Consider the following 27347-nt stretch of genomic DNA (forward strand, 5'->3'; position numbering starts at 1 on the left):
GGGCACACTGCTCACCATGCACTCACTGGCACAGAGCTCGCCCTACAGGGGGCACACTGCTCACCATGCACTCACACTGGCACAGAGCTCACCCTACAGGGGGCACACTGCTCACCATGCACTCACTGACACATAGCTCACCCTACAGGGGGCACACTGCTCACCATGCACTCACTGGCACATAGCTCACCCTACAGGGGGCACACTGCTCACCATGCACTCACTGGCACATAGCTCACCCTACAGGGGGCACACTGCTCTCCATGCACTCACTGGTACAGAGCTCACCCAACAGGGGGCACACTGCTCACCTTACACTCACACTGGCACGGAGCTCACCCTACAGGGGGCACACTGCTCACCATGCACTCACTGGCACAGAGCTCGCCCTACAGGGGGCACACTGCTCTCCATGCACTCACTGGTACAGAGCTCACCCAACAGGGGGCACACTGCTCACCTTACACTCACACTGGCACAGAGCTCACCCTACAGGGGGCACACTGCTCACCTTACACTCACACTGGCACAGAGCTCACCCTACAGGGGGCACACTGCTCACCATGCACTCACTGGCACAGAGCTCGCCCTACAGGGGGCACACTGCTCACCATGCACTCACTGGCACAGAGCTCGCCCTACAGGGGGCACACTGCTCACCTTGCACTCACTGGTACAGAGCTCGCCCTACAGGGGGCACACTGCTCACCTTACACTCACACTGGCACGGAGCTCACCCTACAGGGGGCACACTGCTCACCATGCACTCACACTGGCACGGAGCTCGCCCTACAGGGGGCACACTGCTCACCATGCACTCACTGGCACAGAGCTCACCCTACAGGGGGCACACTGCTCACCATGCACTCACTGGCACAGAGCTCACCCTACAGGGGGCACACTGCTTACCATGCACTCACACTGGCACGGAGCTCGCCCTACAGGGGGGCACACTGCTCACCATGCACTCACTGGCACAGAGCTCGCCCTACAGGGGGCACACTGCTCACCTTACACTCACACTGGCACGGAGCTCACCCTACAGGGGGCACACTGCTCACCATGCACTCACACTGGCACGGAGCTCGCCCTACAGGGGGGCACACTGCTCACCATGCACTCACTGGCACAGAGCTCACCCTACAGGGGGCACACTGCTCACCATGCACTCACTGGCACAGAGCTCGCCCTACAGGGGGCACACTGCTCACCATGCACTCACACTGGCACATAGCTCACCCTACAGGGGGCACACTGCTCTCCATGCACTCACTGGTACAGAGCTCACCCAACAGGGGGGCACACTGCTCACCTTACACTCACACTGGCACGGAGCTCACCCTACAGGGGGCACACTGCTCACCATGCACTCACTGGCACAGAGCTCGCCCTACAGGGGGCACACTGCTCACCATGCACTCACACTGGCACAGAGCTCATCCTACAGGGGGCACACTGCTCACCATGCACTCACACTGGCACAGAGCTCATCCTACAGGGGGCACACTGCTCTCCATGCACTCACTGGTACAGAGCTCACCCAACAGGGGGCACACTGCTCACCTTACACTCACACTGGCACGGAGCTCGCCCTACAGGGGGGCACACTGCTCACCATGCACTCACTGGCACAGAGCTCACGCTACAGCGGGCACACTTCTCACCTTGCACTCACTGGCACAGAGCTCGCCCTACAGGGGGCACACTGCTCACCATGCACTCACTGGCACAGAGCTCGCCCTACAGGGGGCACACTGCTCACCATGCACTCACTGGCACAGAGCTCGCCCTACAGGGGGCACACTGCTCACCATGCACTCACACTGGCACATAGCTCACCCTACAGGGGGCACACTGCTCTCCATGCACTCACTGGTACAGAGCTCACCCAACAGGGGGGCACAGAGCTCACCTTACACTCACTGGCACAGAGCTCACCCTACAGGGGGCACACTGCTCACCTTACACTCACACTGGCACGGAGCTCGCCCTACAGGGGGGCACACTGCTCACCTTACACTCACACTGGCACGGAGCTCGCCCTACAGGGGGGCACACTGCTCACCATGCACTCACTGGCACAGAGCTCATCCTACAGGGGGCACACTGCTCACCATGCACTCACTGGCACAGAGCTCACCCTACAGGGGGCACACTGCTCACCTTACACTCACACTGGCACGGAGCTCGCCCTACAGGGGGGCACACTGCTCACCATGCACTCACTGGCACAGAGCTCATCCTACAGGGGGCACACTGCTCACCATGCACTCACTGGCACAGAGCTCACCCTACAGGGGGCACACTGCTCACCATGCACTCACTGGCACAGAGCTCACCCTACAGGGGGCACACTGCTCACCATGCACTCACTGGCACATAGCTCACCCTACAGGGGGCACACTGCTCACCATGCACTCACTGACACATAGCTCACCCTACAGGGGGCACACTGCTCACCATGCACTCACTGGCACAGAGCTCACCCTACAGGGGGCACACTGCTCACCATGCACTCACTGGCACAGAGCTCATCCTACAGGGGGCACACTGTTCACCATACACTCACTGGCACAGAGCTCGCCCTACAGGGGGCACACTGCTCACCATGCACTCACTGACACATAGCTCACCCTACAGGGGGCACACTGCTCACCATGCACTCACACTGGCACAGAGCTCACCCTACAAGGGGCACACTGCTCACCTTACACTCACACTGGCACGGAGCTCGCCCTACAGGGGGGCACACTGCTCACCATGCACTCACTGGCACATAGCTCACCCTACAGGGGGCACACTGCTCACCATGCACTCACACTGGCACAGAGCTCATCCTACAGGGGCACACTGCTCACCATGCACTCACTGGCACAGAGCTCGCCCTACAGGGGGCACACTTCTCACCTTGCACTCACTGGCACAGAGCTCGCCCTACAGGGGGCACACTTCTCACCTTGCACTCACTGGCACAGAGCTCGCCCTACAGGGGGCACACTGCTCACCATGCACTCACTGGCACAGAGCTCGCCCTACAGGGGGCACACTGCTCACCATGCACTCACTGGCACATAGCTCACCCTACAGGGGGCACACTGCTCACCATGCACTCACTGGTACAGAGCTCGCCCTACAGGGGGCACACTGCTCACCATGCACTCACTGGCACAGAGCTCGCCCTACAGGGGGCACACTGCTCACCATGCACTCACTGGCACATAGCTCACCCTACAGGGGGCACACTGCTCACCATGCACTCACTGGCACAGAGCTCGCCCTACAGGGGGCACACTGCTCACCATGCACTCACTGGCACAGAGCTCGCCCTACAGGGGGCACACTGCTCACCATGCACTCACTGGCACATAGCTCACCCTACAGGGGGCACACTGCTCTCCATGCACTCACTGGTACAGAGCTCGCCCTACAGGGGGCACACTGCTCACCATGCACTCACTGGCACATAGCTCACCCTACAGGGGGCACACTGCTCACCATGCACTCACTGGTACAGAGCTCGCCCTACAGGGGGCACACTGCTCACCATGCACTCACTGGCACAGAGCTCGCCCTACAGGGGGCACACTGCTCACCATGCACTCACTGGCACATAGCTCACCCTACAGGGGGCACACTGCTCACCATGCACTCACTGGCACAGAGCTCGCCCTACAGGGGGCACACTGCTCACCATGCACTCACTGGCACAGAGCTCGCCCTACAGGGGGCACACTGCTCACCATGCACTCACTGGCACATAGCTCACCCTACAGGGGGCACACTGCTCACCATGCACTCACTGGCACAGAGCTCGCCCTACAGGGGGCACACTGCTCTCCATGCACTCACTGGCACGGAGCTCGCCCTACAGGGGGGCACACTGCTCACCATGCACGCACTGGCACATAGCTCACCCTACAGGGGGCACACTTCTCACCTTGCACTCACTGGCACAGAGCTCGCACTACAGGGGGCACACTGCTCACCATGCACTCACTGGCACAGAGCTCGCCCTACAGGGGGCACACTGCTCACCTTGCACTCACACTGGCACAGAGCTCGCCCTACAGGGGGCACACTGCTCACCATGCACTCACTGGCACAGAGCTCACCCTACAGCGGGCACACTGCTCACCATGCACTCACTGGCACAGAGCTCACCCTACAAGGGGCACACTGCTCACCATGCACTCACTGGTACAGAGCTCGCCCTACAGGGGGCACACTGCTCACCATGCACTCACTGGCACAGAGCTCGCCCTACAGGGGGCACACTGCTCACCATGCACTCACTGGCACAGAGCTCACCCTACAGGGGGCACACTGCTCACCATGCACTCACTGGCACAGAGCTCACCCTACAGGGGGCACACTGCTCACCATGCACTCACTGGCACAGAGCTCGCCCTACAGGGGGCACACTGCTCACCTTACACTCACACTGGCACGGAGCTCGCCCTACAGGGGGCACACTGCTCACCATGCACTCACTGGCACATAGCTCACCCTACAGGGGGCACACTGCTCACCATGCACTCACTGGCACAGAGCTCGCCCTACAGGGGGCACACTGCTCTCCATGCACTCACTGGCACAGAGCTCACCCTACAGGGGGCACACTGCTCTCCATGCACTCACTGGCACATAGCTCACCCTACAGGGGGCACACTTCTCACCATACACTCACTGGCACAGAGCTCACCCTACAGGGGGCACACTGCTCACCATGCACTCACTGGCACATAGCTCACCCTACAGGGGGCACACTTCTCACCATACACTCACACTGGCACAGAGCTCACCCTACAGGGGGCACACTTCTCACCTTGCACTCACACTGGCACAGAGCTCGCCCTACAGGGGGCACACTGCTCACCATGCACTCACTGGCACAGAGCTCGCCCTACAGGGGGCACACTGCTCACCATGCACTCACTGGCACAGAGCTCGCCCTACAGGGGGCACACTGCTCACCATGCACTCACTGGCACATAGCTCACCCTACAGGGGGCACACTGCTCACCATGCACTCACTGACACATAGCTCACCCTACAGGGGGTACACTTCTCACCTTGCACTCACACTGGCACAGAGCTCGCCCTACAGGGGGCACACTGCTCACCTTACACTCACACTGGCACGGAGCTCGCCCTACAGGGGGGCACACTGCTCACCATGCACTCACTGGCACATAGCTCACCCTACAGGGGGCACACTTCTCACCTTGCACTCACTGGCACAGAGCTCGCCCTACAGGGGGCACACTGCTCACCTTACACTCACACTGGCACAGAGCTCTCCCTACAGGGGGCACACTGCTCACCATGCACTCACTGGCACAGAGCTCGCCCTACAGGGGGCACACTGCTCACCATGCACTCACACTGGCACAGAGCTCACCCTACAGGGGGCACACTGCTCACCATGCACTCACTGGCACAGAGCTCGCCCTACAGGGGGCACACTGCTCACCATGCACTCACACTGGCACAGAGCTCGCCCTACAGGGGGCACACTGCTCACCATGCACTCACTGGCACAGAGCTCGCCCTACAGGGGGCACACTGCTCACCATGCACTCACACTGGCACAGAGCTCACCCTACAGGGGGCACACTGCTCACCATGCACTCACTGGCACATAGCTCACCCTACAGGGGGCACACTGCTCTCCATGCACTCACTGGTACAGAGCTCACCCAACAGGGGGCACACTGCTCACCTTACACTCACTGGCACAGAGCTCGCCCTACAGGGGGCACACTGCTCACCATGCACTCACTGGCACAGAGCTCGCCCTACAGGGGGCACACTGCTCACCATGCACTCACTGGCACATAGCTCACCCTACAGGGGGCACACTGCTCACCATACACTCACACTGGCACAGAGCTCACCCTACAGGGGGCACACTGCTCACCATGCACTCACTGGCACAGAGCTCACCCTACAGGGGGCACACTGCTCACCTTACACTCACTGGCACAGAGCTCGCCCTACAGGGGGCACACTGCTCACCATGCACTCACTGGCACAGAGCTCACCCTACAGGGGGCACACTGCTCACCATGCACTCACACTGGCACAGAGCTCATCCTACAGGGGGCACACTGCTCACCATGCACTCACTGGCACATAGCTCACCCTACAGGGGGCACACTGCTCACCATGCACTCACTGGCACAGAGCTCGCCCTACAGGGGGCACACTGCTCACCATGCACTCACTGGCACAGAGCTCGCCCTACAGGGGGCACACTGCTCACCATGCACTCACTGGCACAGAGCTCACCCTACAGGGGGCACACTGCTCACCATGCACTCACTGGCACAGAGCTCGCCCTACAGGGGGCACACTGGTCACCATACACTCACTGGCACATAGCTCACCCTACAGGGGGCACACTGCTCACCATGCACTCACTGGCACAGAGCTCGCCCTACAGGGGGCACACTGCTCACCATGCACTCACACTGGCACAGAGCTCACCCTACAGGGGGCACACTGCTCACCATGCACTCACTGACACATAGCTCACCCTACAGGGGGCACACTGCTCACCATGCACTCACTGGCACATAGCTCACCCTACAGGGGGCACACTGCTCACCATGCACTCACTGGCACATAGCTCACCCTACAGGGGGCACACTGCTCTCCATGCACTCACTGGTACAGAGCTCACCCAACAGGGGGCACACTGCTCACCTTACACTCACACTGGCACGGAGCTCGCCCTACAGGGGGGCACACTGTTCACCATACACTCACTGGCACATAGCTCACCCTACAGGGGGCACACTGCTCACCATGCACTCACTGGCACAGAGCTCGCCCTACAGGGGGCACACTGCTCACCATGCACTCACACTGGCACAGAGCTCACCCTACAGGGGGCACACTGCTCACCATGCACTCACTGACACATAGCTCACCCTACAGGGGGCACACTGCTCACCATGCACTCACTGGCACATAGCTCACCCTACAGGGGGCACACTGCTCACCATGCACTCACTGGCACATAGCTCACCCTACAGGGGGCACACTGCTCTCCATGCACTCACTGGTACAGAGCTCACCCAACAGGGGGCACACTGCTCACCTTACACTCACACTGGCACGGAGCTCACCCTACAGGGGGCACACTGCTCACCATGCACTCACTGGCACAGAGCTCGCCCTACAGGGGGCACACTGCTCTCCATGCACTCACTGGTACAGAGCTCACCCAACAGGGGGCACACTGCTCACCTTACACTCACACTGGCACAGAGCTCACCCTACAGGGGGCACACTGCTCACCTTACACTCACACTGGCACAGAGCTCACCCTACAGGGGGCACACTGCTCACCATGCACTCACTGGCACAGAGCTCGCCCTACAGGGGGCACACTGCTCACCATGCACTCACTGGCACAGAGCTCGCCCTACAGGGGGCACACTGCTCACCTTGCACTCACTGGTACAGAGCTCGCCCTACAGGGGGCACACTGCTCACCTTACACTCACACTGGCACGGAGCTCACCCTACAGGGGGCACACTGCTCACCATGCACTCACACTGGCACGGAGCTCGCCCTACAGGGGGGCACACTGCTCACCATGCACTCACTGGCACAGAGCTCACCCTACAGGGGGCACACTGCTCACCATGCACTCACTGGCACAGAGCTCACCCTACAGGGGGCACACTGCTTACCATGCACTCACACTGGCACGGAGCTCGCCCTACAGGGGGGCACACTGCTCACCATGCACTCACTGGCACAGAGCTCGCCCTACAGGGGGCACACTGCTCACCTTACACTCACACTGGCACGGAGCTCACCCTACAGGGGGCACACTGCTCACCATGCACTCACACTGGCACGGAGCTCGCCCTACAGGGGGGCACACTGCTCACCATGCACTCACTGGCACAGAGCTCACCCTACAGGGGGCACACTGCTCACCATGCACTCACTGGCACAGAGCTCGCCCTACAGGGGGCACACTGCTCACCATGCACTCACACTGGCACATAGCTCACCCTACAGGGGGCACACTGCTCTCCATGCACTCACTGGTACAGAGCTCACCCAACAGGGGGGCACACTGCTCACCTTACACTCACACTGGCACGGAGCTCACCCTACAGGGGGCACACTGCTCACCATGCACTCACTGGCACAGAGCTCGCCCTACAGGGGGCACACTGCTCACCATGCACTCACACTGGCACAGAGCTCATCCTACAGGGGGCACACTGCTCACCATGCACTCACACTGGCACAGAGCTCATCCTACAGGGGGCACACTGCTCTCCATGCACTCACTGGTACAGAGCTCACCCAACAGGGGGCACACTGCTCACCTTACACTCACACTGGCACGGAGCTCGCCCTACAGGGGGGCACACTGCTCACCATGCACTCACTGGCACAGAGCTCACGCTACAGCGGGCACACTTCTCACCTTGCACTCACTGGCACAGAGCTCGCCCTACAGGGGGCACACTGCTCACCATGCACTCACTGGCACAGAGCTCGCCCTACAGGGGGCACACTGCTCACCATGCACTCACTGGCACAGAGCTCGCCCTACAGGGGGCACACTGCTCACCATGCACTCACACTGGCACATAGCTCACCCTACAGGGGGCACACTGCTCTCCATGCACTCACTGGTACAGAGCTCACCCAACAGGGGGGCACAGAGCTCACCTTACACTCACTGGCACAGAGCTCACCCTACAGGGGGCACACTGCTCACCTTACACTCACACTGGCACGGAGCTCGCCCTACAGGGGGGCACACTGCTCACCTTACACTCACACTGGCACGGAGCTCGCCCTACAGGGGGGCACACTGCTCACCATGCACTCACTGGCACAGAGCTCATCCTACAGGGGGCACACTGCTCACCATGCACTCACTGGCACAGAGCTCACCCTACAGGGGGCACACTGCTCACCTTACACTCACACTGGCACGGAGCTCGCCCTACAGGGGGGCACACTGCTCACCATGCACTCACTGGCACAGAGCTCATCCTACAGGGGGCACACTGCTCACCATGCACTCACTGGCACAGAGCTCACCCTACAGGGGGCACACTGCTCACCATGCACTCACTGGCACAGAGCTCACCCTACAGGGGGCACACTGCTCACCATGCACTCACTGGCACATAGCTCACCCTACAGGGGGCACACTGCTCACCATGCACTCACTGACACATAGCTCACCCTACAGGGGGCACACTGCTCACCATGCACTCACTGGCACAGAGCTCACCCTACAGGGGGCACACTGCTCACCATGCACTCACTGGCACAGAGCTCATCCTACAGGGGGCACACTGTTCACCATACACTCACTGGCACAGAGCTCGCCCTACAGGGGGCACACTGCTCACCATGCACTCACTGGCACATAGCTCACCCTACAGGGGGCACACTGCTCACCATGCACTCACTGACACATAGCTCACCCTACAGGGGGCACACTTCTCACCTTGCACTCACACTGGCACAGAGCTCGCCCTACAGGGGGCACACTGCTCACCTTACACTCACACTGGCACGGAGCTCACCCTACAGGGGGCACACTGCTCACCATGCACTCACTGGCACAGAGCTCGCCCTACAGGGGGCACACTGCTCACCATGCACTCACACTGGCACATAGCTCACCCTACAGGGGGCACACTTCTCACCTTGCACTCACACTGGCACAGAGCTCGCCCTACAGGGGGCACACTGCTCACCTTACACTCACACTGGCACGGAGCTCACCCTACAGGGGGCACACTGCTCACCATGCACTCACTGGTACAGAGCTCGCCCTACAGGGGGCACACTGCTCACCATGCACTCACACTGGCACATAGCTCACCCTACAGCGGGCACACTGCTCTCCATGCACTCACTGGTACAGAGCTCACCCAACAGGGGGCACACTGCTCACCTTACACTCACACTGGCACGGAGCTCGCCCTACAGGGGGGCACACTGCTCACCATGTACTCACTGGCACAGAGCTCACGCTACAGCGGGCACACTTCTCACCTTGCACTCACTGGCACAGAGCTCGCCCTACAGGGGGCACACTTCTCACCTTGCACTCACTGGCACAGAGCTCGCCCTACAGGGGGCACACTGCTCTCCATGCACTCACTGGCACAGAGCTCGCCCTACAGGGGGCACACTGCTCACCATGCACTCACTGGCACAGAGCTCGCCCTACAGGGGGCACACTGCTCACCATGCACTCACACTGGCACAGAGCTCACCCTACAGGGGGCACACTGCTCACCATGCACGCACTGGCACATAGCTCACCCTACAGGGGGCACACTGCTCACCATGCACTCACTGGTACAGAGCTCGCCCTACAGGGGGCACACTGCTCACCATGCACTCACTGGCACAGAGCTCGCCCTACAGGGGGCACACTGCTCACCATGCACTCACTGGCACAGAGCTCACCCTACAGGGGGCACACTGCTCATCGTGCACTCACACTGGCACACATCTCACCTCACAGGGCTCATCGCCAGGCACTCATGCCAGTAGCATAGACAGTGTGCCATGTGCCCCAATTCGAGGACAGAAACGGGGCCTTAGCTGGCGTCTGAATTGCAAAATTTAGCAGTAATGGTATGGTGTGGGCCCCTCGGGGCCCTGGGCCCTGGTGCATTGCACCTGCTGCACCAAGGGAAGATACGCCCGACTCCTACATTTCCACCCTTTCCCATGCATCACACAGGCAGATGGCTCACCTGGCACTCACGCAGGCACAGTTCGTGGCCTCGCCACTCACTCATCCTGCACTCACTGTGCACAAACGCCACTAGCTCCAACCTCAACCCCCAGCTGAGGCTTAAAAAGTATTCTACGCTATCAGAGCAATAGGTGTGACTGTAGGGGCGGAAGAGGCAGAAGCAAGGTAGACGCAATTAGAAAGGAAACAAAAGAAGAGAGGGGGCGAGAGAAGGAAAGGTAGAGAGGACCAGCGGAGAGAGAAAAACAGAGGGGGAGAAAGTGAGAGAAAACGATAGGGTGAGAAGGGCAGCACAAAGACTGGGAAAAGCTGAGGAGGACGAATGAGAAGAAACTGAAAATGAGAGAAGATACGAGGAAAATGAGGAGAGGTGGAGAGAAGGAAGGGCAGAGAGGAATAGAAGGAAGAAAGAAAAAAAGAGGAAAGACAGGGAAAGAGAAGAAAGGTAGAGATGGAGAGAAGGCAGACCGGAGGAAAGATTAAAGGGGGGAGGAGGAGGAGAAAAAAGTAGGGGTGTGTGCGAAGGAGAGCTACAGAGAGAGGGAGTGCAGAATGAGGAAACAGGAGGAGTGGAAAGTCGGACAGATGACCCGGCTGGTGTGGCCGCTATTCCTGGACGCCGCTGACATTCCGGACAGTCTGGAGATTAATAGCTAAAACCCGCAGGGCACGCACAGCCGGACAGTGTTGCAAGGCGACGTGAGGAACTGCTGCAGGCCAAGGCTGAGGTGCACCGGCAGAGGCGTGTTTGGACCCCTCGTGCCAGAAATACAAGATGGCTGCCGATTAGAGCTGAGGTGCATCAGAAGAGCCGCGCGAGGCCCTCGGTACTGCAACAGTGCAACTACAATAGAACATGCTGTAATGCTATGTATTGATAACACCTCGTACGCTGTGGAACTAGCAACTATATACTTTCTTATTACTATGTATACGCTAACAGTAACAAAGGCATTCACTGTGTGTATTGACAGCTATGTTTACTTCTGAAATAAAAAGTAAAAAAAAAAGGAACATGCAGGTCAAGATGGAGGCGCGTCTTGTTGCCTCAACATTGAAAGTGTGGGGGTGGTGCAAGCCAGGATCGAGGTGCATTAGAAGAGTGGTGTTTTTGGTCTCAGGCAGGTATGGAGTTGTGCTGCATTTGAGGAGTTGGATGCATGTGCAAAGCTGTGTGCGAGTTTCAGTCCTGCAACAGCAGCCCTCGCGGCAGGGTACCACGCGGGTGGACAGCATCAGTTGGGCAGGATTGAGGTGAGCAGCAGACCTTTCCTTTTGGCCACAGTATTGGGGTAGAAGATGTTGTGGCAGGGCAGGATCGAGGTCAACCACACCACCAGGGATGGGGTCTCCGTCACACTGGGGTGGACGCAATAGAATACTCCAAAGTGGTTTAACAGCGACATTAATCGTTGCTTCTTTATCTCTCATAGGGTTAGGGAGACACCATGTTATATACCTGCTGGCCTCACAACGCCACCATTTTAGCTCTTCCTCTGATCTTCTGCTCCTATGGGCTTGCACTACTGAATATCGACCCCCAGAATATCGTGGTACAGGAATATCAAGGGCGGAATATTGAGGAATAACATACCAAAAGTTAAGTGCATATACAGAAGCATAGATTTACTATTTACAACTCCAGAACTACATGCCTTGAAGATATATGTGCCACAAGAGTACATTTATGTGGAGTTAGGGTTAGAAAATCTAGACTTACTTACGTGTTGATATTTTTGGTTGATAATGTTATCCTCAATATTCTGGTATCGATATTCACGGTGCACTGCATTCTATGGCACTTCTGGGAAGACCCCATTTAATACACACTGGTGGTTTAACACTGCCATCGACAGAATGGTCCTTCTACACTCCTAGGCACGCCATATAATACTCCCGGGTGCTTTCATAATGCTATCAACCGTGCCAGGCAACTACCATGAATTTACCCAGACCTCCCACTCAGGCGCGCAACACCCATTGGGCTCACGGGGCGTCAGCCCCCCCCCCCCTCGTCGTGCCTGTCAGCCCGAGCTGACACAGCTTCGCGGGCTGGCGAGCATGTAATTGCAGCCGCACCAAGTACTTAACAGGTCTTTAAAAGACCATTTAGTTGTAAATTAGGCTTTTGTTGTGTGGTCACCCCTTCTCACAGCCACTTTGTCCATGGTTGTAAGAATTAGCCCCCCCCCCCGAAATATTTTCAGCCCCCCCCCGAAATTTGGCTCTAGTTGCCCGCCTGCTCCCACTTAATATTGAGGAGGGCAGGCACCACATCTACCCAGAGGCGCAACTAGAGCCAAATTTCGGGGGGGGGGGGGGGGGAGGTTAAAAAAATTTCGGGGGGGGGGGTTGAATCTTAAAGCAACACGCAGAGTGGAGCTGCTGGGGCTCTTAGAAGGAGCAAGGCCTCATTAACATGAAAATGGTCTGTGTGCCCGGGGAAGCTGTCTCATCCCGGGCTGACACACACGCCGGGGGGGGGGGGGGGATTTAGGGGGAGAGGCTGAAGACCTTTGAGTCCAATGGGTGTTGCGCGCCTGCATCAACCACCTACTGCTGGCATCTTAGAGTACTTAAATACAGCCCACCTCTGCAATTCCCCTCCAGGCTCCACCAGTTTCAAGCTGGACCATCTAAAGTATTAAACATTCTTTACAAACACCTTACTTAAGGGATGGCAGTAATGCAGACCATTCAGGTAGATTTCTGTCCTCTTTCTCCTCTCTAGACTCAATAGATTTAATGAGTGGATTTCCTAATTGTGCAGGACAGAACAGGAAGTGGATTGAAACTTTTTTTGATTATCTCCACATATTCAAAATGGGACCTTTAGAGTAAGCTACAGCAGCCAGCTAATAGAATCTGAGCGGACTGTCATTCACTCTTCCTCCATAAGACTGATAAGTGCTGCAACTCAAGGCAGCACCACTTTGGCCCCTCACACACAAGACCAAAACACTTTGCATCAAATAAAAACTTTTCCAACTAAGCCCTATCCCATGGTGTAGGGTGCTACCCGGCGGTTATAGGTCTTTGTTTCCTCGTAGTGGTGTATGAAGAGCTCGACAAATGCATCTACAATACAATATTCTGCAGATCATGATTGTTCAGAGGTCCATAGAGAGCGTCTGTGTATATACCCACCTCTTGCGCTGCTCGGCCAGGGAGCTCCCCCTAGTCATGGCGAACATGTCGAAGTCATCAGCAACTCTGGGGGTCGGCTCTAGCGTCTGCAGCGTCCCAGTCACAGAGGGAAAGTTCAGATCTGTGGGAGAGAAGGAGATGTCATCAGCACAAACTCCTCTTCGAAGATACAAATCTCTGAGCACGCAGGGGGCACCTGGTGACGTCCAGCGGAGTTGAGCTCGTGGGAGGCAGGTGGAAAGGTCAAGTGCCAGTTATGTCCACAAGGGGCTCTGGTGGTGCCCCGAAAAGGTAACAGCAGAGGGATCTAGTGAAGGCCAGAGGAGAATAGCTTGCAGAGGGTACTTGGTGGATCCCACAGGAGGTGAACTCACAGGAGGCTGCCGGTGAGGCCCAGAAGAGGCCAGCAAGGGACATGGTGAAGAACACAGAAAGAAGCTTGCAGAAGGCACCTCTGGGAGCAAACATGAGTCACTTGGTATAGCTCAGATAAGGTAGAGAGGAGCTGAGCTTACAATAGAGACAACAGAAATTGTTCATATGAGATACCTGGTAGAGGCTAAGGAGGTGAGCAGGTAGGAGGCACCTGGTAGAGACCAGATGACAGGGGCTTGCAGGAAACACCCCGGGGAGCCAAGAGAGGAGATGCTTGAAGTTTCAGTCCAAGAAAAAGAGGCTTGGGGGGAAGCCAGTCAACGGGAGGGCACAAGTGAACTTGCTAGAGATACCTGGCTGGGGTTAGAGGATGTAAGCTCACAGGAGCAAACCTGGGAGCCAAGAAAGGAGGAGCTGGCAGGTTCATTCGGAGAGAAAAGATACTCAAAGGATGTCATGTCCGCAGGCACCTGGTGGAGATGAGAGGTGACCGCACCAAGGGGCGTGATAAAAGGTACAGGCGTGGGGCACCGCCTCCTAGTACTGGGTTGAGGTCCCCAGCCACCTGCAATCTTCACCCTGAAAGTCTGTCTAGATGTATTGAAGGGACCCCTCCACGTATTTCGCAGGAGACTCCTTCATTTTCGCTACACTTCTCGAGACACCTCCTAAATTCATGAGGCTGTGAGTTCGCAGGAGGCACTTGGAGTAGCATAAAGAAGATGAGCACACAGAAGACACTCAGAAAAGGAAGGAGGAGCGCTCTCAGAAGACATCTTGTAACACACAGCGAAAGTGAGTTTGCAAGTTCATTCTCAGAGATGAGACGCTGTGAGCATGCAGCCGATACCTTTTGGAACAAACACCTGGTGGATCCTAGAGGAGGTAAGCTCGCAGATGGCCCCGGATGGATCCCGGAGGTGAGCTCACACCAGGCACCTAGTGAAGGCCAAAAGAGGCAAGCTTGCAGGGGCACCTATTAAAGTAGGCAGGTGGCATTTGATGGAAGACAGGTGATGGCAATGAAGAGGCACCATTAATAGACGAAGGTTGTGAACTCTCAGGAGGCAATTGGTGGAGCTCTAGGGAAGGCTGTCAGAGCAGGGACCTGGTGGATTCCAGAAGCGGCAGGTTTGTAGATGGCAAAGGTCATGAGCTAGCTCGAGACCTCTATAGGTGCCCAGTGGACGTGCACTTGTAGGATACACCTATGAGAGTCCAGTAGAGGCGAGCTCACAGAAGGGAACTCTTGGAGTGCACAGGAGGAGAGCTTGCTGGAAGGAGGCACATCTCAGAGGTAAGAGAGGCACATCTCGGAGGTAAGAGAGCGGGAGCCTCTGTGACCAAGAGCAGCGAGCTCACAGCCGGTACCACTCAGAGCTCAGACCAGGCAAGCTTGCGGGAGACACCGGTCAATGCCAAGGGATGGGAGCTCAAAGGAGATGACTCTGCACCTCTTACAGCCCGCCAATGAGATCCCAGAGGAGGCACGTCTTCAACCCACAAGAAAAAGGCACCTCTTCAACCCATAAAGGTGTTTCTCGAAGCCGAAACACTGAGCTTGCAGGGTTCAGTCTAAGCAGAGGCAGGCAGGGTAGTACGTAAAGGGGTGGAAGAGTCCTTTTGAAGAACACCTTTATTTTATGAAGTCCAAACCTAGTACACAAAATGACCCCAAACGGACAATGCAAGATGTACGCATAGCAAGCAGGGACCCAGGCTAGTTACTTAGCCCATGAGGTTCAAGTCACTGACCCTTCGGTACTAGGTCACCTAGCTTGCGATGGGACGGTTTAGGTTATGAGCCAGTGAGGGTAGGGCAGTCAGCCTCCGCAGTGGAGGAAAAGAAGCAAACCTATTGGTGGGATATAGGCAGAAAATTTGCTGGGGACTAGGTATAGCACTAAGCCCGAAGAAAGTAAGGCACCAATCCAGTAGTGGATAGTTGTTAACATGTTATAGTTAAGGCCAATGTACCTTTGATCATCATGGAGAAACTGGGAGGGAGTGGTTTGATATCAGGAAGTTTGAAACAGGGGTCAATTCCCCAAAATGTCTGGATTCTCGCTCTCTTGGTTTTCTGATGGTGTGACCAACAGTTTCAAATCAGGCCAGCTCTGCCTTTCGTAGATCATGGCTCAATAAACCTAGTCCCAATAAACTGGTTGATAGTAAGATTATTTACTGTCAGTGTTCAGTACCTACGAAAGCAATATTAAGTGATACATAGGAAATCATATATTATATGTATTATTATGTAGTTGCAAATTAAATAATATTTTTTGATAATTTTTGTTTTTAAAACATAAGATGAATAAATGTCCTTTTTAGTCAGTGATTTAAAAGAGAGTGGGAATCCAACGGAAAGCATTGTATTATTCTTTTTTAAGTTCAAAAAGAATTTTATTTCAGGCGTGAAGATAGGGACAAGGTGTCAATACAAAGTACAATGAAAAATGGAAAGTACAAGTACATCAATAAGCAATGGGCAAAATACATACCATATAATGAGAACTCCATGACAGAGTGATAACTCACCGATGTCGGCCAACTGTGTGGACAGACTTGTGGCTTCTAACAGGCAAACAGGAGGGTCAGTCGAGCTCAGATCAACCGAAGACACATGTCCATCAGCAGACTGTGGTATAGAGAATGCAAAAGAGCAAAAAGTAAGGAGTGAACATGCCACCGCCCAGACTGAAGCAGCAACTGGCCATCCCATCAGCCCCCCACACTGATGATTTAACGTCCAACTGTGTATCTCTTCAGCCGCTCAAAGTACGGGCCTAACAAGCAAATTGTGTATCCCATTAGTCTCACACCATGCGTCTCAACTATCAGCACCACACACTGCAAAAATGTAACCAGCAACTGCACATCCCATCAGTACCGCACAGGGCGGACACAACCAGTAACCGTACATCCTATCAACTCATGCACAGTGCGGACTCAACTAGCAACTGCGCATCCCATCAGCACTACACAGGGCGGACAAAACCAGCAACTGTACATCCCATCGACTCCTGCACAGCGTGGACTCAACTAGCAACTGCATGTCTCATCAGCAACGTACAGGGCGGACACAATCAGCAACTGTACATCCCATCAACTTATGCACAGGGCGGACACAACCAGCAACTGTACATCCCATCAACTTATGCACAGGGCGGACACAATCAGCAACTGTACATCCCATCAACTCCTGCACAGTGTGGACTAAACTAGCAACTGTGTGTCCCATCAGCACCGCAAAGGGCGGACACAACCAGCAACTGTACATCCCATCAACTTATGCACAGGGCGGACACAATCAGCAACTGTACATCCCATCAACTCCTGCACAGTGTGGACTCAACCAGCAACTGCCTGTCCCATCAGCACCGCAAAGGGCGGACACAATCAGCAACTGTACATCCCATCAACTCCTGCACAGTGCGGACTCAACAAGCAACTGCGTGTCCCATCAGCACTGCAAAGGGCGGACACAACCAGCAACTGTACATCCCATCAACTTATGCACAGGGCGGACACAATCAGCAACTGTACATCCCATCAACTCCTGCACAGTGTGGGCTCAACTAGCAACTGCGTGTCCCATCAGCACCGCAAAGGGCGGACACAATCAGCAACTGTACATCCCGTCAACTCCTGCACAGTGCGGACTCACCTAGCAACTGCGTGTCCCATCAGTACAGCAAAGGGCAGACACAATCAGCAACTGTCCATCCCATCAACCTATGCACAGGGCGGACACAACCAGCAACTGTACATCCCATCAACTCCTGCACAGTGTGGACTCAACTAGCAACTGCGTGTCCCATCAGCACCACAAAGGGAGGACACAATCAGCAACTGTCCATCCCATCAACTTATGCACAGGGCGAACACAACCAGCAACTGTACATCCCATCAACTCCTGCACAGTGTGGACTCAACTAGCAACTGCGTGTCCCATCAGCAACGTACAGGGCGGACACAATCAGCAACTGTACATCCCATCAACTTATGCACAGGCAAGACACAATCAGCAACTGTACATCCCATCAACTCCTGCACAGTGTGGACTCAACTAGCAACTGTGTGTCCCATCAGCACAGCAAAGGGCGGACACAATCAGCAACTGTCCATCCCATCAACTTATGCACAGGGCGGACACAACCAGCAACTGTAAATCCCATCAACTCCTGCACAGTGTGGACTCAACTAGCAACTTCGTGTCCCATCAGCACCGCAAAGGGCGGACACAATCAGCAACTGTACATCCCATCAACTCCTGCACAGTGTTGACTCAACTAGCAACTGCGTGTCCCATCAGCACCGCAAAGGGCGGACACAACCAGCAATTGTATATCCCATCAACTTATGCACAGGGCGGACACAATCAGCAACTGTACATCCCATCAACTCCTGCACAGTGTGGACTCAACTAGCAACTACGTGTCCCATCAGCAACGTACAGGGCGGACACAATCAGCAACTGTACATCCCATCAACTCCTGCACAGTGTGGCCTCAACTAGCAACTGCGTGTCCCATCAGCACCGCAAAGGGCGGAAACAATCAGCAACTGTACATCCCATCAACTCCTGCGCAGTGTGGACTCAACTAGCAACTGCGTGTCCCATCAGCAACGTACAGGGCGGACACAATCAGCAACAGTACATCCCATCAACTTATGCACAGGGCGGACACAACCAGCACTGTACATCCCATTAACTCCTGCACAGTGCGGACTTACCTAGCAACTGCGTGTCCCATCAGCAGCGTACAGGGCGGACACAATCAGCAACTGTACATCCCATCAACTTATGCACAGGGCGGACACAACCATCAACTGTACATCCCATCAACTCCTGCACAGTGCGGATTCACCTAGCAACTGCGTGTCCCATCAGCACCGCACAGAGCGGACACAACCAGTAACCGTACATCCCATCAACTCCTGCACAGTGTGGACTCAACTAGCAACTGCGTGTCCCATCAGCAACGTACAGGGCGGACACAATCAGCAACTGTACATCCCATCAATCCTTGCACCGTGTGGATTCAACTAGCAACTGCGTGTCCCATGAGCCCCACACAGTGTTCGCTCAACCAGCAACTGCACATCCCATCAACTCAAGTGCAGTGCTGACACACCCACCAATTCCATGTCTTATCAGCCCCAGTACAAATGTCATGTTGAAACAGTGATGTTTTACACAAGCCCCAGATTAAATGACAACAAGAAGCATATTCACTGGGACAGACCAAATGCCCCATATTTTGGAGCAAAGGTTTCTCAAGTGTTTAAGGGTCAGATTCATACCAAGTTTTAAAAATAGCTGTATAACTTTGTATACAATTAATTCAACCGGAAATCATTTATGTAGTCCATGGTGACCCTAAAATATGTTAAAGACAGGCCTAAGTTGGATCCCCCAAGATTGAGAGGGTGAAAACAGCATCCAGTACCTACATCAGGTCTGTCAGGTTCCCATTATGATCCAAGTCACAACACCACGCCATGCCCTTTCCACCCCATAAATCACTCAGCATGCAGAACTCAAGGTCCATCTTCTTCCAAAGAAATGAAGCAGAAATGAACAGATTGCTGCAGATGTATCGGAGCCAGTATAATTTGTAGTTGGCATCAATAAACCAATTCAGTGATCTTCCGGGTGGATGGGTCTGGAACCAATGAAGTCAGCTGAAAACCAATTACTTTATGGTATTTTCAAAGTGGGGTGTGCATGGGGAAGTAATAAAGTTAGCAAAACATAATGCAAAACTCAGAGATGATTTTAATCCTCTGGCTATGTTTATCCAGCGGCAGAAGCTAGACAGAAGGAAGGTGTTGAATTGAAGGCCAATGCGCTCCACCAACGTCTGATCCGGGACAGATACTCAGGTTAGCCACATTTAATATACTTAATAGAAATGGCCCTCATTTGCATAGTGAGTGAATACCTCGAAACCATGACAACGATCATGAATAAAATTGAAAGACCAGATTCCACGCAAGAGATGCAAGGCTAGTGAATCTGAGCAGCTTTAGGTATCATTTAATGGACTAACATGAGGATGCAGCATCAGGGCAGAAATAAGGTTGAGGGTCACTTCACATAAATTAACATTTCAACCCTCTCGGACTACTACTGGATTCCAATGTCAGAAACAGGTCTCTTTTCCTATGTTTCGTATTATTTCAAAATCTCCAGGTTTATTTTGATGCCTTTATTTGTATGTCTTTCAAACATAAATACCCAACTAGTAGTTTTTACTCGTTTATTCTTTTAAAATGAAGTAAACTCTCCTTTGTGGAACACAGACCCTCGTCATGTCCACATCAGGCAGCATAGCGCTGTATTGCGCTATTAATTATGCTGGGTTTGCGCGGTAAATGCACGCTATTTGTAATTCTGCTAAGAATGGTCCATTTGGCTGGGTTTTCAATAAATATGATCTAGCTGATTTTGCCAATAATCCGACCATAAAAGTAATTTTGCGAGAACAGTTGGTTCATTAGTCTCTTAACTCCCAGGGAATAGGCCATTATAACAAATAGTTGAGCAGGAGAAAGGCAGGTTCTGAAGTGAAATTAGCCTTGATCTTGAGTTGGTGGTGGTTTACCAATCGGGTAGGACTTCTGTGTTAAGGTGCACACGGTAGTTACCGGTTGCATTAAATACCCTCCCTTCCCTCGTCATTACTTTTCAGCAGGTCAAATCTGTCAGCTCTTACCAGGTCAAAGCAATACCGTAGTTACTGTAACATGGGGCTTTCGGGGTGTTAAACAAACACCAACATTTGCATGTTATTCCTCAAAAACAAGGAATTGGTGCTTTTTTCGCTCATGATAAATTTCAAAACCCAGCAGTGCCTGACTATCGGCTGCGATAAACAGTACACATAGGGCTTTAAGTGGGCCGGGTCTGAGCACCGGCAGTTTCTCGAAGGAGAACTCTAAACGGGTCTCTATCGGGCTCTGTTTTGTGCCGTGGCAGTGGCACAGGAGGTCCGTTTTTTTCAACTTATAGGGAAAGGGAAATCCTTTAAAGAGAGTCATTTTCTCTCTGGATTTCTCTTCTCTTTTCGGAACTAAGGAGCAGCAACATTGTCATGGTGTCACCAGGGCTTTATGTGGAAGCTTTTTCAATATTATATACAAGCCACATTTGCTTCTTATTTATCTTATGCAACTAACAACCGTTGACAAAGACAATAGTCCTGACTTGTTGTAGGTATGATGTTACTTGGTGGTCATATATCTGGATGCAATGACAGAAACAACAAAATACCAGTCGGGCGGCACACTATGCTAAGCACAAACTTTTAGCTAACGTGTTTTTAAGCCACGCCCTTAATTACATTGGCCACGCCCCTTTGAGAGACCCCCCAGTTTTTTCATCCCACTTAAAGCCCTGACTGTTACCACTAACCCAATACTCAGAATCACAGCCTTACTGCATCGATGTAGTGCCATGTATGATGTACAAAGGTGGCACTGGAAAGCACAAGTTCTGAATTACACTGGTACTGAAGTAGTTGCTGGTCCTGTCAGTAGGTGGCAGGTATATTCGTAAACTGAAAATGAGAACGCGTCAGTCGTGAAAGTCCGATGGGAAAGCCAGCAACACTGACCCCACTAGTGCTGCTTTCTGTCACCTACGTTGGTCTTCCAAAAAGATAATCTTTAAATTAATGAATTTATAGTGCATATTCACAGTCTACCTGTCTCCACGCGCTGGTGTTATCCCACGAGAGAAGGGCAGAAAAAGGACTATAAATTAGCGGAAGTGGAGAGTTTGTTTGAAACATTTGCAACATTGACATTGTATAACAACTTGAAGGGCCCTGCATCAAGGAGCTCCTTTTTGCAATTCTTGAATGTTTGAGTTTCGGGTAAGGGAGTTACCAGGATGCCGTGGCCATCTGAGTTACGCCATATACTGTGGATATAAAACGTAATATTATCGCTACAGGAATCTGGGTTCTTCCAATGTCAAACCTTAGACGCAAGGCAAATTATCTTCAGCATAACTCAACTTCCATCTTCCTTGTGATGTGGATAAGTGCCTTAATTTATCTGGCCAGTATCATTCTTGTACTTTGAAGTACCCAATGTTTGACGATGACCTTGTTACGGCAGTCATGAAGCAAGCTTTTGGAGAAGTCATGTTCACTCTTATGAGAGAGCTCATTATCACTTGTTCTCCTATCCTAACAAAATGGTTACTTACCAGTAGGAGTAGTTTTGCAGCTTGAAGAATTTTCGGGATTCACATGCTGTGCATTATTCCGCCATCTAGTGGTTGGTCCGGAATTTCCTTTGTTTTATGCAATACCCATATTTTACCAAGTTTAATATCCAATTGTCTGTTGTGATCCTTTCCCATTGTTTGTGGAAAAAGGATATTTTCCCACCCACCGGTGTCTTGTGTGGGTCCTTCCCTGTGATTAAGTGAGTTAGACTCATTTCCTCTTCCTTTATAGGATTGGCCTCTTCCTCTGCCATTGCCTCTTGGGCGAAAGGGTTGCTTCTGATGTTGTTGCCAACCTTGAGAGTTTGACTGTTGACCCATTTGTTGACTTTGGTTCTGCCCTGGAGTTTGTTGTGACATCTGTTGTCCTTGACCAAATGTGCCTCTACCTATGGGGTTTCTGTTACTGCAACCTCCTCTTTTAAAGGAACCTCTTTATTTCAGGGCCCCCATTGCCCTTGCTGTTTCATTGTCCTTCTTGATCTGCTGAAGGGATTCGTCTACTTCTTTGCCAAACAGTGCTTCTCCATTGAATGGCCTATTAATGATGGAGGCTTGAACTTCCTGCTTAAAACCTGAGATTCTGAGCCAGGCATGTCTTCCCAGGATGGTTCCTGTGCACATCTGCCTACTAGCAGTATCTGCTGCATCCAACGCTGACTTCAGACATGTGTTTGCCACACTCTTCCCCTCCTGGACAATAGCTCTTACCCTCTTGTCCTCCTCAGGGAGTTTGTTAAAAAAAACTCCTCAATCTCATCCCACTGTTGGTGGCCATATCTATTTAGTAGGGCATTTGAGTTAGCAATACGCCACTGTGTTGCTACCTCCTTTTCCATCCTTCTCCTCACCATATCCATTCTCTTACTTTCTTTTTCTGGTGGAGGCCCGGTGTTGGAGACTGCATTTCCTCTCCTCCTGGCTGTGGTGACAATAATAGAGTCAGGTACTGTACTTCCCAGGATATATTTAGGGTCTTTTGAGGAGGGTTTATACTTCTTCTCCACTCTGGGGGTTACTCCCTTGTTTGAGGCTGATTCCTTGATCCAGAATACTGGGCAGCATAGGAAGGTATTGTGTTCCTTTTGTAGCTGTTGTCAGTGTTTCTAGCAAGAAACATGTGTCCCATTTTTCTTCCTCTAAGGGTACACCAAATTGTTTTTCTGCCCTTTTTATAATGTCATTATAGAACGCTATGTCATCTGGGGGTGAAGCTTTCTTAGGGTAACAGCAAGTTTCTTCTTCTGGGCTCTCGGTGCCAAGGTCGTTCCACGTATCCTCTAAGGTTTGGGAGTTCACCTCTTCTTCAGGTATGTCTCCGTATTCCTTGGGTTCTTCGCCTTGAGGCTCAGGTGTTGGGGTGAGTCGAAGGTACCTTCCTCTTCTCCCTCGGCGTCTTCTGCCTCCTCGACATCAATGTTCTCTGGTTCGGCTGTGGTTCTTCTTGGGATTTGAAAATCCTTCAGTGAGGCATCGAACTCCTTCTTTTGTAGGAGCGTTGCCAGTTCCTCCTCGAGTCTTTTCCTTTTTCTTTCGACCTTGAGGGCCCTCTCGGCGTTGGGTGGCCGGAGATTTCCATTTCTTCCCGATGTCAATGTTGTTTTTGGCAGTGTTGGGCCCTTTTTTGCGGGTTCAGCATCCACCCTTGGCTTCGGCGTTTTCAGCGATTTTCTCTCGCCTGTAACCTTCGGTTGGGTTCCGTGGGGTGCCTTCAATCGTTGCTGACCCTCGATCACCTTTTTGCTTAGGGTCAGGGCTGCCTTGTGCGCCTTAGGTTCATGGCCCTTCATTTCCAACGGATCTTTATGGTGTTTTACCTCCTTAGTCTTCTTTTTCGGATTCGTTGCATTCTTCTCAGCGTGGATTTTTTCGGAGTCCCATTGTAGGATCTCGACGTTCTAGCCCTCCTGCGTCGACTCCGCGGGTGCTCCCCATTCTTCCTCATTGCTAGAGAAACCCAGGTCTCTCAGGGAAGTTTTCTTGGTTGTCTGTGACATTGTGGCGTAATGGGCCTGTCTTTGATTTCGGCGTGTCCTTAGCGTCTTTGGCTGGAACGCTGCGCAGGCCTCACAGTCCCTGTCCTGATGATCTTTGGGCAGGCAAAGGTTGCAGACGTCATGTGGGTCACATTGAGCATACTTGTGGTGGCACTTGGGCAGAACTTGAAGGTGGTATTCTCTATGAACCCTACCTCGCCATTTGTGAACCGGAGTGGTCCTCTGGTGTTCAGCCGAAGCTCTGCTCCTGCCTCCGGTTACGACGTCGATGATCAATGATATTTCTCGGCAATCTTCTTATTTTTAAAAGTTTTTGGGGGAAAATCGAAAATTTCTTCGGAGCTTCTCGTCTTGCTTCCAGACCCAACGGCGGAAAATAGAATCTAAAGATGGCCACCACGCACGTCGACCTCCAGGATACAGTCTGACGTCACACAGGAGACGTACCTGGTACCAAATAGTGGGCGACAGCGACCAAAACAAGAAAAAAACAAAAAAAAAAAACAAGGACTATTCCCGACCCAACCTCTAGTTGGTGGAATAATGCACAGCATGTGAATCCAGAAAAGGGTTCACTCTGCAAAACGTATATTACTCCAGATGCTCCTCAAACGATGCAGTTGGCATGAAGACTGGAGTGCGCCAAGAATATCGAGGTAGGAATCTATTGCTCACCTCAAAAGTCTCCCCCAAAAAAGTGGCGCCAGGGCAGACCGCCTCCACTACACCACTGCTATTTACTATTCAAATCAGGACCTCATGAAGAACTACAGAGACTTGTAAACGGCAAAGAAGGCTTTCAAGTTCTGTGGAAATTCGTTGCCCACACTCTTTGATTCAGTAGGAAAAAAGATACTTATCTTTAATGCTCAGTTTAGAGTTTGTAGCACCGTAGATTCACATCTATGCACCTTCACATCATCCAGTGTTGGGTTAAAAATATTACAACCTGGTTTTTGTTTTGGTTTCAGGCACCTGTTGTGTTACTCGTGACAATGTCACCAAGTGTATTTTGACATGGGTAAAACGCTCTGCATCAAAGTCAGCCGTTCTGCTATAATACCTTGTTAGCGGTAACCTTTACCATTTGCCGCATGTGTTGTTGATCACATGGTTTACACCGACCGTACAGCAGATCCCTCTCCCTCTAAGCAGTGGCAGGCATAAAGATGAAGATAATTAAGCTTCTTTACTTGCCTGTATATCCACACTACAAGTTGCGTGTGGATGTGTGGAGACACTTGTGTAGGTAAAGTAATGTTAGCCACAAAGTCATTGTTTTGTGTGTTTTTTACACGTAAAAAATGCATGTGGCATAGTCCGATATTTCGTTTACATCTTGCACAGCAAACTTGAAGATATGCTACACTCTAGCAAACCCAGCTTAGAAATGGCTTTGCCTTGATTAGGTTGTGCAACAGCAACAGATAAAAGTCACCTTTCTCATTGCCTTAGTGTGATCAATACAATACACCAGTGAACATGATAGTTAGTGTATATAGTGGTTTTCCTCCCATATTCAGTTGATTTCTTAAAAATAGTGGCAGTTCAATTGACTGACTGATATAAAAAGGAGGGATCATTTTAGCTGGAGCCCTTGGATCAGTACGTAAGACTATTATGACTTTGTGATCTTGTTAGAAAAGTACCTTCACCAATAATGCTTGAAATTCACAGAGTCTGCACAGTTTTACGACTAAAACACTACCGTCCAGGGCAGGAACTTGCAGTAGTAGCTCAAAAGGTGATACCATTAAACAAGTATGCAAAAGAAACAATTGATGGACAGAATGCTGGACAATGCAAACATTCACCCACAGTCACAAGCATCTGGGTTTAATCCATCATTCTTTTGCTCACCACCCCAGTTTGGACCCAGCCATATGCAAATCAGTCTTGGCCCTGTTCCTTGTGGGAACAGTCCAGCCCGCACTGCCATGCCAGGTCCTCCCTGGACCGGAAACAAGCATCCTGGGACCGGTTTCAGGGTAACACCCGTCATCAGCCAGGCTAGCTTGAATCCAGTGATCTAGTGAGCACGGGACCCACGTCTGGGCATACCATTCCACTTAGGGCGTCCATCCATCATTCTTTTGCTCACCACACCACCCCAGTTTGGACCCACCCAAAACCGGTCCTAGAATGTTGATTTTGTATTTGTCACCCCAAGTGGGACGGGTATGTCCAGACATGGGTCCCGTGCTCTCCATGCCACTGGAGTCAAGCTATCCTGGCTGAAGAGGGGTGAAACCCTGAAACCGGTCCTAGGATGCTTCTTTCCGGTCCAGGGAGGACCTTGCCTGGCAGTTCGGGCTGGACTGTTCCCATTGGGCACAGGGTCAAGACTGATTTGCATATGGCTGGGTTCAAACTGGAATGGCATGGTGAGCAAAAAAACGATGGATTCAGGCCCAGATCTCAGTACAGGGGTGAATGTATGATATTGTTCTGCATTCTGCCCATCAATTATAGTTTTTGCATTTTTCACCCCAAGTGGGACGGGTATGCCTTGACGTGGGTCCCGTGCTCTCCATGTCACTGGAGTCGAGCTACCCTGGTTGAAGAGGGGTGAAACCCCAAAACCGGTCCTAGGATGCTTTATTTATTATTATTTATTTTCAGGATTTTATATAGCTCGAACTAGACCCGAGAAATCAGGTATCAGAGCGCTTTACAGGAGCACCAGTTTAGTTAGAGAAGGACACATTAATTTTTAGGCACGGGGAGATTAAGTGATTTTCCCAGAATCACAGGATGTTGAGCGCAGTTGCTGAGACTCGAACCCGGTTCCCCAGCTTCGAGGTCGACCGCCCTAAC

At 52.7% G+C, this 27347-nt stretch overlaps 1 protein-coding gene across 3 annotated transcripts in view; it reads right to left on the bottom strand.

Annotated features, from left to right (window-relative positions):
• TOM1 (target of myb1 membrane trafficking protein) overlaps nt 1–27347 on the bottom strand; it is a 399690-nt gene that overhangs the window by 128677 nt on the left and 243666 nt on the right. For all 3 annotated transcript variants that reach the window (XM_078684134.1, XM_078684131.1, XM_078684127.1), the window contains exons 10-11: nt 16830–16929; nt 13917–14037 (exon numbers count right to left, since the gene is read on the bottom strand). In XM_078684134.1, coding sequence (XP_078540260.1) covers nt 13917–14037; nt 16830–16929 — 221 coding nt within the window. The remainder of the gene's footprint in view (nt 1–13916; nt 14038–16829; nt 16930–27347) is intronic.

This window comes from Lissotriton helveticus, chromosome 1_1, assembly GCF_964261635.1.
Source record: "Lissotriton helveticus chromosome 1_1, aLisHel1.1, whole genome shotgun sequence".
Taxonomy (NCBI): Eukaryota; Metazoa; Chordata; class Amphibia; order Caudata; family Salamandridae; genus Lissotriton; species Lissotriton helveticus.